The following is a 14,485-nucleotide window of genomic DNA, read 5'->3' as shown; positions in this document are numbered from 1 at the left end:
GTTGAATTTGGTCAACATATTGCGATCCGAGCATTGGATGGGAATTTTGTTAGTTCCATTGCGTCCATAACATCGAATTTAGTCTAATTGAGTATTAACTAGAGCATTGGGACCTTAGTTTTCATTTGGAGAAAATAGGCTAAAAGATGAGTTTTAGACCAAATGAGGGTTCAGGAGGGTAATTTCATCATAACGACTTTTTTTTGGAAATCATATATTTCTATTGAGTCTGAAATGTCAAAGTCAGTTTAGTAGCATATCTGGTTTATCTATATCAGACTCTGAATGATGTTCAAGGATCCAATCATAGGCATTTTTGGGAGTTGGAAGTTCTATTGTTCTAGCTTCTGATGCATCCATTTTTTCTGCATAATTACAATAGTAGGTCACACGACCCCAATATTTTATGCCTTAGTGCTTCATGATCGCAAAGGAGGGGGGGGGGGTCATGCGATCGCGATATGATCTTTCTGTTGCTGTACATCATGAACTTGATTAGGGGGTCCGCGATTGTAATGAGACAGTCTCTCGTGCTTTACAATGAGAATTAGTAGTTCATAATTGGGATGCACAAATCAGGCTTGAATAGTGTCTAGTTTGGGAATCAGTCCCATTTTCCATTTTCTATTTTCCCAATTAATACTTGTTTTGAGCTCTAGGGGAAGCAATTTCGGAGTGACTTTTTTGGAAAATCTTGCTTGGGTAATCTCTCCTATCATTCTTAATTTGTTTTCTATCAATTTTATCTTCTAAAATCATTTAAAAATCAAGGTTTCATATGGGATTATTGGGGGGGTTTTCTTTTAAACTGTAAATTCGGATTTCATTGACATCTAAATTGTTTCTTAGCCAATTTTATGAGTTTTTCAACCACAAACATTCCGTGATGAGTAGAATGTAATTTTAAATAATATTAAAGATTTCCCTTTTCAATTTCAAAGAGGTTTTTCGATGATTCTGACCCTGATTCTAAAACCTAGAAATATGGGTAGCATTAGATTTCTTTTGACAAACTCTTGTAATTCTTTATAGTGGTAATCATTTTGGAGTCGGTATTTGTGAGATCAGCTCTAATTAAAGCATTCATGCGATGTTTCGGCATTCGAGGTAGGTTTGGCTAGAAATCTTTGAGACTGGGATTGGGTAATTAGTCATTTGTATGTTATAGACTTTGGAATGGAGTTTTAACATGATTTGGGACTATTAATTTAATTGTGACACCCGTGTAGGGGCTTATTTACATTGTAATTCTCGTGGGGGGGGGGGGCGCTTATTTATGATGTGTAGCCTATGTAGCGGCCGTATTTTCTCTCTTATTTGCTTTGAGAGCATGTGATTCATGATTTTCCTATAAGAGAGGCGTGAGGAGACTATTTGACTTATAATGCCCACCTAAGGAGTTGAGTTGGAGGATTTTGAGCATACTTGATTACTGAAACATTTCGAAAAGAGTGAACACTTATTTGATGTATTTTCCTTTCTATTACTATCTATTGAGGGTCAATATAATATTTAGGTTGTGTTTTGAGAACTTTGAACCATGTATTACATGTTTAGTTGAATGATACCTCCATGCTATATGTGTTGTGATGCATTCATCATATCATTAATCTTCTGAAGTTGAGAACTGTGAAACTCTTTTTGACAAAGAAAATATGGCTCCTTTTATATCATTGACCATGATCTAGGTGGCAAGTTGATATGCTGTTGAGATTGTGATTTGGTATATGGAATGTGAGTCCCCCATGGTCCTTGTCTGAAAGCCTTAGCTCGATAATTCTATACGATAAGTTATACGATAGCCTTGATTCCACCATACCACCACATCATCTTATTACATTGTATGACATTGCTATTTGTACTACTTGACTTATTTGATTAACTATGATAATGAACTACCCTTATTTGTTAACTTTAATTATGTCATTCTATAAAAATTGGCAGCACCGATGCCAGTATGAGACTTTTCTATATGTAGAGGAAGGTGTTCCTTAGTTTATTTGGTAGGCTTTATTAATTCATTATACTCATTCGGTCAAACCTACTGAGTACATATGAAGTATACTAACCCCTACTTCTCTGTTCCTTTTTGATGCAGTTCTAAGTCAGGGTACTCCATGTGGCAACTGATCTTTGAAGCAAATTTTGCATATTCAACTTAGTGTTGAGATCTGGGGATCCAGATCGCCACTAGTTCTATTTTTTTTCATTGTTTAGTATTATTATGAGACTTTTGATGTATTTTCAAACTTTGTATTAGATTCTCTTTGCACTTATGACACCAGATTTTGGGATATCTTCTTTGTTGTCTTTCTTTTCTTTTATTTTATGGCTACACTTTTCTTTGGATTGTGACAAATTGGTATCAAAGTGCTAGGTTACTGATCTCATAAGTTAAAGAGCATAGTATCTAGTAGAGTCTTATGGATTAGTAGACGTCCGTACTTATCTTCGAGAGGCTGCTAGTTAATTAATAGGAGAAACTCTTTTTTTTTTATTCCTTTCATATAATTTATTCATATTAAGTGTTGGATATCTCTAATCAATTCCTTTTACGCAGTTGGTGAGGACTAGAGCCAGAATCATCAAGGGTAAGGCAACACTTGCTGCCCGAGCCCGAGTTTACGAGTGAGGTAGAGGACATGGTGGAGTTAGGGTTCGAGGACGAGCGAGAGGAGCAACATCTGTTCGTGGATGAGCTAGAAGGATACCACCTGAGCCCATGTATGAGTATGAGGATGACTTTGAGAAGCAGATTAAAAAGAGAGACTAGCCCAGCATCTTGCGGTTCTTGATAGTGCTTCGATGCTTCAACATCTAATGGTTTGATTATTGGCTAGATTGAATGGTGCTCCTACTCTTAGTGTTCTTCTAGGTACTTCAGGCTCTCTGATTATAGTTTGTGCAACACCGCCAGTTCAAGGGGTCTAGTGTGGGATTTAAGACTTCTGGTTCCTTTTCATTGCCTTATATTGCACCTTTGATATTTCTAGCTCCACCAATTTTTGATCGTACTACCATATTAGTGTTTAAGCAGAAGAGTTTTAAGAAGTTTGTGTGATTGGCACCTCCAAGATTTGATGGTACAATCGGAGAAAAAGCCTATAAAATTTTAACTAAGTGTTAGGATAAGTTGTTCAACTTGGGTATTCTAGAGGCACATGGAGTAGCTTACACCTTATATCAGTTTTCAAGAGTGGCCAAGGAGTGGTGGAGGTCGGTTGTTTCTCGTAGACCTATTAGTTATCATATGATAAGTTGGGAGCAATTTACTAAGGTGTTGCTTGAGAGATTTATGCCTTATAGCCTCTATGATCAACACAGGGATGAGTTCAACAAGTTGGAGTAGGGTTCACTATCAATATCTGGGTACGAGACTCATTTTCATGAATTGTCTTATTATGCTATATCGAGTATTCTCACTGAATTTGAGCTGATTCGTAAGTTGTTCAAGGGGTTCACTGGTTATCTTCAGGAGGCTATAACATTTTTTTCTTGTCGGGTGGCACATTTAAGAGCACTATTGATCATGCTGGGATGATAAAGAGTATCCAGTATTCTAGAAAGGGAGGGGACAAGAGGTTCCATCGGCAGGGTAAGTTCAATAGTCATTACTTCAAATGTAGGGAGTATTCAAGTCTAGGCACCTAGGATTACCAGGGTAGGCCAATTTTAGGTAGAAATTTAGGGCATAGATAGTATAGGTGGATGAAGATCGGGTCAGGCAAGTTATGGTGTTTCTTCAATCTTCAGAGGACGCATTGACACTTTTGGTTATTCTACATGAGGTTCAGGTCCTCAAGGCTTCTATGTGTGTGATGAGTTTGGGCATAAGGAAAAGGATTTCCCAGACATGTTCCTTCTACTATTTGGCCTAGGACATCGGTTTTTCATTCTACACTTACCCCAGCTATTCGAGGTGCTTCACAAAGTACAAAAGGTGGCACTTGGGGTGCCAAGGGTGGAGATTGAGATGGTACTCATGGTGTTTCACAAGCTGGTAGTGACCATCGATTATACTATACTATACCTAGTAGATTTGAGGAAGAGGCCTCTGATGTCGTTATTATAGGTGTTTTTCTGATTTGCCATCATTCTGCTTCAGTATTATTTAATCTAGGGTCTACCTACTCTTATGTGTCGATCTACCATTTTTATGCCTATTATTATTTTTACCCCAATCGGTGAGTCTTTATTGGTTGATTGGGTATACTGGGGCTGTATGGTGATATATTCGTGTAGAAAGAACCAAGAAGACTTTGTTTAATTAGATATGCTTGACTTTAATGTGATATTGGTTATGGACTGGTTATCTCCCTATCAAGTTATTTTAGATTGTTATGCCAAGATCATGACCTTAGCCTATCTTGGTTTTCCTTGCTTAGTGTGGAAGGGTAATCCGAGGTATCCTAAGGGGGTGATATCTTATATTCGTGCTCATTGTATGCTGGATAAAGGTTGATTGTCTTATTTGGCTCATGTACATGATTTTAATAGGGAGTAACCTCCTTTTTAAACCACACAGGTGGTAAGAGAGTTTATTGATATATTTCCTACAAACTTGTTGGGTGTTCCTCCTGACCGTGATATCGATTTTGTGATTGATTTGGAGCCGGACACCAAGCCATCTCTATTTTTCCTTAGCGGATGGCTTTAGGAAAATTGATGGAGTTAAAAGAACAATTAGAAGATCTATTGAAAAAGGGGTTTATTCGACCTAGTATATCATTGTGGGGTGCACCGATCGTATTTGTGAAGAAGAAGGATGGTACTATAAGGATGTGTATTGACTATCGAGAGTTAAACAAAGTTATCATCAAGAAACATATCTTGTTATTTGAATTGATGATTTATTTGGTCAACTTCATAGTGTATCGGTGTTTTGTATAATCGACTTGAGGTCAGGTTACTATCAGTTAAGAATGTATGGGAATTAGATATCCTAAAGACCACCTTAAAGATTCGTTATGGTCATTATGAGTGTGTAGTTATATTCTTTGGGTTGACTAATGCCCCAACTGCTTTTATAGATTTGATGAACCGGTATTTCAGCCTTATTTAGACTCTTTTGTTATTGTGTTTATTAATGATATCTTGGTTTATTCCAAGAATGAGGCAGACCATGTCAATCACTTGAGGTCCATACTTTAGAGATTGAGAGAGGAGAAGTTATATGCAAAATTCTCCAAATATGAGTTTTGACTCGAGTTTGTGGCATTCTTGGGTCATGTGGTGACCAAGGATGGTATTATGGTCGATCTATCCAAGGTTGTAGTGGTTCGTGATTAGGCTAGGCATACTTTGATTATCGAGATCCAGAGCTTTATTGGGTTAGAAGGATATTATCGGAGGTTAGTTCAAAGTTTCTCTTTTATTGCAGTCCTTTTGACTACGTTAACTCAAAACACTGTGGCATTTCAATGGACTGATGAGTGTGAGTTGAGCTTTCAAAAGCTCAAGGATTTATTAACTTCAGCCCTATTCTAGCATTACTCGAGGAGGTTATGTCATTTATTCTATTTTGTGATGCTTTAGGAGTCAATTTGGGTGGTATGTTGATGCAAAAGGTGAGCGTTATAGCCTATGCTTCTCGATAGCTAAAGGTGCATGAGAAGAACCACCCTACTCACGACTTGGAGTTAGCAGCGGTGGTGTTTTTTTGAAATTGTATAGGTACTATCTCCATATTGTGCATTGTCAGGTATTTATCTATCACCATAGCTATAAGTATATCTTTTCTAACCTAAATCTGAACATGAGGTAGTGTAGATTGTTGGAGATATTGAAATACTATGGTATCACCATTCTTTATCATTTGGGCAAGGCTAATGTGGTAGCAGATTCCTTGTGTTGGAAAGCACCTAGTATAGATAGTTTAGCTTTCTGTTGGTGATTGGGTACATATGATATTAGAGGAGGGTCATTGTTCCTAGTGTTATATTCACCTGGGAGCATCAAAGATGTTTCATGATTTGAAACAACACTATTGGTGGTGTGGCATAAAGAGAGACATTATTGATTTTGTGGCTAAGTGTTTAAACTTCCAATAAGTGAAGTATGAGCATTAGAAATCGAGTGGTCCTATGCAAAGGATGCCTATTCTCGAGTATAAGTGGGAGCACACCATGGACCTCATGATGGGGTTACCCTTGACTTTGAGTAAGCATGATTCAATTTATGTGATTGTGGATCAGTTGTATGAATCAGCTAATTTCATTCTGGTGAATACTAGGTTCAATGCAGAGCAGTTGGCTATGATCTACATCCTTGAGATAGTGTGGTTGCATGAAGTGCCCATTTCTATTATGTGAATAGAGGTATGCAGTTTACCTCTCACTTTTAGAGTTTTATGCAGGAGAAGATGGGTACCAAGCTTGAGTTGAGCACAACTTTTCATCCTTATTCTGATGGTCAGTAAGAGTAGACTATTCAGGTGCTTGAGGACATGCTCCGAGCTTGTGTCATGGACTTTTATGGTTATTGGGATCAATCTCTTCCTATTATGGACTTTACATGTAGCAACACTTACCACTCTAGAATCCAGATAGGGCCATTTGAGGCCTTATTTGGGAGAAGGTGTAGATCTCCCGTGGGATAGTTTGATTCCTTTGGGATACCGATTTATTGAGAGATGCCATGGATAGGGTGAAATTGATTCAACAGCGCCTTCTAACTGCTCAGAGTAGGCAAAAGAGTTATATGGATAGGTGTGTTCATGATGTGTCATTATCTATTGGTGAGCGACTGTTACTCAAGGTGTCGCCCACTAAGGGTGTGATGGGATTTAGGAGGAAAAGGAAGCTCAGTCTGAGGTTTATTGGCCTTTTTGAGGTTTTAGAGAAATATGGGGAGGTGGCTTATAAATTGGACTTTTCCCCAAGACTTTCAGTTGTCCATCCTGTGTTTCAAGTATCGAGGCTTAAGCGGTATTGGCACGATGACTTTCATGTTATTCAGTTGAACTTGATTGCTTTGGATCAGAACTTGTCATTTGAGGAGGAGCTTGTTGCTATCTTGGATAGACAGACTAGATTGAGATCAAAGCATATTGATTTAGTGAAAGTGCATTAGAGGAACCGGCCTATTGAGGAGGCTACCTAGAGGGTGGAGTCCGACATGCATTGTAGAGATCCTCAGATTTTCACCCCTACAGGTTCTTTACTTTACTTTTCATTCGAGGATGAACATGTGTTTTAGTGGTTGATGATGCAATGTCTCAATTTTTGAGAAATTACTTTTATGATTTGCCTTTCCCCATAGCATTTTCATACTTTTATGTGATATGAGGATGGTTGGCACAGTCCAGATGTGATCGAGTATGATTTTGGTGATTTCAGACCTTGAGTGAGAAGTTTCATTGATAGAGTTGACTTTAGTCAATATATTAAGATCCGAACATCGGATGGGAATTCCATCAGTTCTATTGCAAACAAAATGTTGAGCTTTGTCTAGTTGAATATTTACTTAGAGCCTCGGGACCTGAGTTTCTATTTTAAGAAAATAGGCTACAAATTGCATTTTAGGCCAAAAAGCGGTCCAGGAAAGTAATTTCTTCATAACAACTTTTTTCAGAAATTTGACGATTCTATTAAGTCGGGAATATCGAATTCAGTATAGTAGCATATCTGATTTATTTTTATCAAATCCCAAATGATTTTCAAGGGTCCAATCGGAGGCATATTTAGGTGTTGGAAATTCTCTAGTTCTAGTTTCTGATGCTACTATTTTTGTTCATCCCGATCGCAATAGTAGGTAACATGATCGCGATTTGTTATGCCTTAGTGCTTCACGATTGTGAATAGAGGGTCACATGATCATGATGGGATCCTTCTGTGGGTGTATTCCTGATTGTAACTAGGGTCCCCGATCGCGATGAGGCTGTAACACCCCTCAAAAAAAATTCCTAAGATTCGGACCCGTCTTATATACAGGTAGGGTTGAACTCGAGTATTGAGAAGCGTATGCATGATTTAAGATGAGTCCCGAGTGACTGAAGAGTGTTGGAGGTGATGTGGGGTCACAAAGGACCCCTAAGACCAAGCTAAGTCCCAAAAGGGTTCGTCGTGGCTAAGTTTTGGGAGGAGTTCGTTAAAGGGGTCAACTTCTAACGTCCCTATCTTTTGAAAGACGACAATCTGGGTGGCCCACGACCTATCAAATTAAGGGTCATTGATTCTTCTTTCCAACGCCACCAAGAACGTGAATTTTGGAGTTCAAAGTCGAAAGATATGACGATCCTAAGATGAATTAGCACGGCAAGAATCTCATTTTTGGGCCTCGGTTGCAACTTCTAGGGAAATGGCCTTGGCGCTGTAAGGGCGCGATGCGCCACTATCGCGCCATAAATATGCCTTAGTAGTTTGATCCTTGGCGCGACACGCCACTAAAAGTTGTTCAAGGTTTTTCAAACCAAATTTCCAAAACCCAGGAACAATGGCCTTGGCGCTGTAAGGGCGCGATGCGCCACTATCGCGCCAGAAACATGCCTCAGTAGTTTAGTCTCTGGTGCGGCGCACCACTATGAGATGTGCAGGTTTTAGGCGTAATCGGCCTGGCGCTGCAATGGCGCGACGCGCCACTATCGCGCTAGGTGTATTTTTGCCTATTTTTCAGAACTTTTAAGAAGGGGCATATTGGGAACTTACCCAAATTATATATGTATCACCCTAGACTATTTTGAGATCATATTTTCATCCCCCACTCTCTTTAGAAAATCCCTAGGAGTTCCCCTCTCTCTCTCTTCTTCTTCTTCTCCATTTCTAACAAAAACATTATTCTAAGAGCTTCAAGACTCCAAGCTTCCATTGAAGGGCCCAACAACGAGGTTTCTTCAAGTATCTATTCTAAGGTATGTAAGGCTATCTAAAATATGGGTTGAGTCCACCCATATGCCCTACCCTTGCTTTGAGGTTAGATGTTCATGAAAATAGAGTTTCTTGGTATGGTTTATGTTTGTATGAACTTTGTCCCCTATTTATTTGACTCTATATGTGTTGATGTTGTTGAGACAAGAAGTTCCTAAAATGAGCCTTTATGTGAGTATGAGTTGATAAAAATGAGTTGTTAAATATGATTTATTGATCATCTTAATTACGAAGATTATGATAAAAGATGTTATTTTCTTAAAAATGTTGCCTATTATAAAGTGTCTATTTAAAGTCTTGAAGTTGTGATGAGTCTCAAGATTTCTCAAATGGATGGAGGAAATGATTGGTTATGTCTATATGTTGCTATAAATGTGCCTTTAAATTTCTCTTAAAAGATGTGATTTAGAGATGATTGATTGAGCTAGAGTGAATGAGTTGACAAGGTTTAAATGAGACTTGTCGATATGATTTGATTGAGTCGATTGGATGGAGTTTTATGAGCATTGAGTCTTGGGAGGAGTATCGAGCACCGAATTGGGTAAGAGTAAAGTCCATACTCGAACCCAATAAATATGTCGCCAAACGTAGAAGGGATTGAACCGTTAAAGTCGGATGTTTCCCCAAAAATGTTTGTCTTGACATTATAGGACCTAGTTGGATTGGATCCATGATTGGTTGATTCGTTCATGCCCTGGCAAAGCATGAACGGACGCGGTAACAACGTCGGCTTGTTGTACTATCACTGTCTCATAAGTGATGGTTGTCGGATAAGAGAAACTCCCAAATAGGTCTTGATAGTACTCTGAGTCGGATTGAGTTGAATTGTATGTGATTGGTCTCGTCTAAATCATATTCTTATTTAGACTTAGGACACCTGATTGAGTTGTTATTAAACATGAGTTGAGATTTTGAATTGATTTGATTCTTCCCTGATGTTCGTTGTATTCGGCCATTTTACATACTCGTACATTCCATGTATTGACGCCATTTGGCCTACATCGTTTCATGATGCAGAGACAGGTACTAGAGGTCATCAACTAGCGCTCCATTGAAGATCCGCACACACCTCCAGCTAGTTGGTGAGTCCTCCTAGTTCCTGGAGAATGTTGAGCCTTCTTATACAATTTTGTTGTCATTTCCTTTATTTTGATTGTTGGTAGCCATGGAATTGTCATTGGCACCTTTTAGACTTTGATAGAGGCTTCATAGACTAAAGTGTGGGGAGGTTGAAAGGTTATTTTGAGGAGCCTTATTATATTTATTTGTTGGGTTGATAAATGTTTGGCCTTCGGCCTCCATATTATGAATAGCATTTCATTAATTGAGTTTCCGCTAAGAGAATGTGATTGAATGAATGTGTGACTGGACCAGGTGGTTCGCTCGGAGGTCAGAAATGGCCTTCGGGTGCTGGTTACATCTAGGGTATCCTCCTGGGGCGTGATAGAGATAGTCTCCCATGCTTTGAGATCACGAGAGTTAGTGGTTTGCGATCACGATGCACAAATCGGGCTTACCTAAGTCGGGAATTAGTCCCATTTTCCATTTTCCACAGTTGATACTCGTTCTTAGCTCCAGGGGGGGCAATTTCGAAGTGACTTTTTGGAAAATCTTAATTGGGTAAGCTTTTCTATCATTCCTAATTTGTTTTCTATCAATTTTATCTTCTAAAATCTTTTTAAAATCAAGGTTTCAAATGAGATTTTAGAGGTTTTACTCCTAAATTGTAAATTCAGATTTTATTGATTTCTAACTCATTTCTTGACCAATTTTTATGTGTTTTTCAACCACAAACTCCCATTGATGTGTAGAAAGTGATATTAAAACAATATTCTAGATTTGCCCTTTTCGATTTTGAAGAGATTTTCGAAATTTTTTGACTATGGTTCTAAAACATAGCAATATGGGTATCATTAGACTTATTTTGATGAACTCTTATCATTCTTGATAGTGGGTAATCATTTTATAGTCGGTATTTGTGAGATAAGCTCCATATAGAGTGTTCGTACAAAATTTTAGCATTTGAGGTAAGTTTGGCTATCTTTTTTTGAGACTGGATTGGGTAATTAGTCATTCATATGTTGTAAACTTTGGGATGAGAATGTAGCATGATTTGGAACTATTAATTTCATTGGGACCCCCATGTGGAAGCTTATTTATATTATTATGCCCGTGTGGCAACTTATTTGTGCAGTGTAGCCCATGTTGGGGCCATATTTATTATCTTATTTACTTTGAGAGCATTTGATTCATGATTTTCCTGTGAGAGAGAAGTGAGGAGACAATTTGACTTGAGGGGCTAATTTAGGGGTTTTGAGCATACTTGAGTACTGAAACATTTCAAAAAGGGTGAACACTTATTTCATGTATTTTTCTTTCCATTACTATCTATTGAGGGTGAATCTCATGTTTAGTTTGAGTTTTGAGAACTTTGATCTTTGTTTTACATGTTGAGTTGAATATTGCCTCCATGCCATATGTGTTGTGATGCATTTATCCTCATTCACCCTATTATTGATCTTGGGAAGTTGAGAACTATGAAATTCTTTTTGTTTGTCCTCTTCAATAGTCCTTCAAACGGGGTATATTCATAGAGGCATGATTCCGTAATTGCAAAAATAAAGTATTAGAGGAGAAAACCTTAGAGTTCAACTCTATAGCATGATGAGATCATGAAAGAAGTGATGTTCTTCCTAAGATGCCTCATAGCCTCTTATTTATAGACGTGGCGTACTTCACATCGATCAATAAATACTCTATTTGATGTGGCATGTTAGACTCCCTAGGACACTTTAAACCTTATGCTCTGATACCTAATTTGTCATGATCCAAGTTAGACCTTAGGTGCGACACAGTGATTACAATCCTGAGAGACCCCAACCAAGCCTCTTTGCATATTATTCATGAACATACATAAGGTAAGTAAAGCAATAAAATTGGACAAAGATGCAGAAATAAAGTCTCAACATGAAACGAAATAAGCCTCAAACTTGAAATAAATGACAACATAGACTCCATAACATCCAACATGCCTCCTCTAACTAGACTAGGGCTAAGGAAAAGCTCCTAGATCACCAAGCATAATCGTCAGACCCTACATTATGATACAATGTAGGTAAAAATCTGTGTTAGTACATAGAATGCACTAAGTATGTGATAAATATGCACGAACAATAAACATAAGACATAATCAATAAGAATCATGAAGTGCAAGACCAATATCTTAAAACATAAGTAAAACCATGAAAACCTTAAAACATCATAATCATTGGTCAATGCATTAAAACATTATGATGAGAACTTTATACCTTTTCTTTATCTTGATGTGGGATATGATCTTTAATCGACATATAAGACCATGTGAGTTATAATATGAAATCCAATAATCCTTACTTCAAGAAGGAGAAGGCTACCTTGCCAAGGTAGACTTCATGATGGTACTTTCTCTAACTCTGTGCTATATGTAGATCCACTAACTTCACCATATTGGCATCATAAACCTACGTTGGCAACGCAATTTAGGGACTACAGGTTTTTACTAGGATTTCCTTCGATAGCTACAATGGCTACTTGAATGAACCCCATCTTAAGTCCTCTCTGTGCTTAGTCATTACCCCAATAAAACCTCATGAAAACATATTCATTAACATCATATAGGAAATACAATAATAGATATCAATCCTCATCATAAGAAAATCATAGGAATAGCTCATTAACATGATTGATTCATAGAATCCATGAGTTGGTGAGAATTTTCCTTACCACCTCTTTAATATGGTTGTGTGAAAACTACCATATCATACCATAACTTTTTGCTTAAATCAGCATTGAAACATCATTCATAATCCTTCATGACTCATTCATTAAACCTTGATAATCCTTAATAAAGCTTTCATTGAAATATCTTGGAATTCTTGATCATAGTTTATTAAAAAGATACTTAAAACTAGTATATAACATAGCTCAATAAATCTCAACTTGAAATCATGAAACATGATGTAAATTATGCATAATTTAATCAATAATTATAAGATATATCATGATTAAAAAGACTCAATGCAAAATCATGAAACTAGGGCTTTTAGAAGAAGAATTCATAAGAGATGTTGATAGAGAACTTGGGATTCCATGAGTGAAAGGGCCCATGAATAAATTCCCGTATACCTTTGATCTTCGAAGCCCTAAATTACAGAGAATTCTAGCATTGACCTTGAAGAAATCCTTTGGGTTGCTTGAGAAAGAAGATGTCTCTCCAGAGAACACTTTTAGAGAGAGGATTTTAATTTGAGTGTTTGGGTTATAATGAGAGGATTAGGAAGGCTTAGTATAAACCCCCCAAAACATCCACATTCATTAATAAAAATATATGGAAAGACCAAACTAGCCCCAAACTATAACTGAGATTACACCTAGATGGAGGACCCATCATGGCTCGTGAAGCTCACCCCAACCCATAGTGGTTGTCATGGTGCTTGAATTGAGCTCTGGGGAAATTGGGTTTGGTATAGGCTCTTACACAAAGGCCTCCACAGTTTGTGGAGGCCACTACAGATCATGGTCATCACACTAGGTAGGTACTTCTCAGGACTCTTGAGGGGGTCGAACTGTGGGACACCACCATAGTTTGTGGTGCCTCCCACAGTCTGTGAACCCTCTCATTTTCTTCCACCCATAAGTGAAAACTACTAGGGATGGCCAACATGATATCTACCTGGCCCATGGACCTCTTCATAGCCCATAAAGGGATCTGTAAAGCCCACATGGTGACAAAAGTTTAGATTTTTCAGAGAAACTTCTTTTCAACCTTTATTTCTCACTTTCCAATTTTTGGGTAATTACACACTAGTTCCATCAGGAAACTCTCCCAAATGGAGTCTACCACACTTACCACAAGGATAATTCTGCAAAGTATCGTGGCTCACATTTCCTTGAGATTGAGAACCTCAAGCTCTGAAGTTCTGGTTACTCTGTGACCTCTTATCATTTATGTTGCTCAATGCCGATGCACCTGTTGATGATGGTGCATAGCCAGAAGACTTCCTCTGAAAGAATTAATGGTTTCCATTACCACTTATTTTTTCCTTAGACTCATTTCCTTTAGACCTTTCTTTCTTGTTCTGGTGCTCCACCCTATCTTTCTTTTTGTCCTCCTCCAATTGTTGTGCATACACCATAAATATAGAGGGGTCCATTTGTCATGACCCAAGTAAGACCCTAAGTGCGACACAAGGATCGTAATCTCGCAGGACCCCAACCAAGCCTCTTAACATATCATTCAAGATCATACAAAAGGTAAATAAGCAAAATATGCTAAAGCATAGACACGCAAGCATAGTCTCAAAATAGAGCATAAGTCTCAAAATACAGAATGGAATACAACATAGACTCTAAACATCCAACATGCCTCTACTAGTCTATATAGGGGAATAAGACATGCTCCTAGCTTACCCAAAATATGAAAATAATCATAAGGAATAATGAAAATATAAGTGTCTTGACCTCGGATCATGAGGACTCACCAACACTAGAAGCAGAACTAAATCTCTACCCACAAGTGGAATGTGCGTGATCGTTCAACACTACATTATGATACAATATAGGCAAAAGTATATGTTAGTACA

At 37.9% G+C, this 14,485-nt stretch overlaps 1 protein-coding gene across 1 annotated transcript; it reads left to right on the top strand.

The window, feature by feature from the left end:
- Positions 1 to 6,636: 6,636 nt before the first annotated feature.
- Positions 6,637 to 7,071, top strand: LOC129905050 (uncharacterized). Its single transcript, XM_055980436.1, has one exon. It carries the CDS (start codon positions 6,637 to 6,639, stop codon positions 7,069 to 7,071), a length of 435 nt encoding a protein of 144 aa, XP_055836411.1.
- Positions 7,072 to 14,485: the final 7,414 nt, after the last annotated feature.

Source organism: Solanum dulcamara, chromosome 10 (genome assembly GCF_947179165.1).
Source record: "Solanum dulcamara chromosome 10, daSolDulc1.2, whole genome shotgun sequence".
NCBI lineage: Eukaryota > Viridiplantae > Streptophyta > Magnoliopsida > Solanales > Solanaceae > Solanum > Solanum dulcamara.
This window is presented reverse-complemented; position numbering and strand designations above follow the sequence as displayed.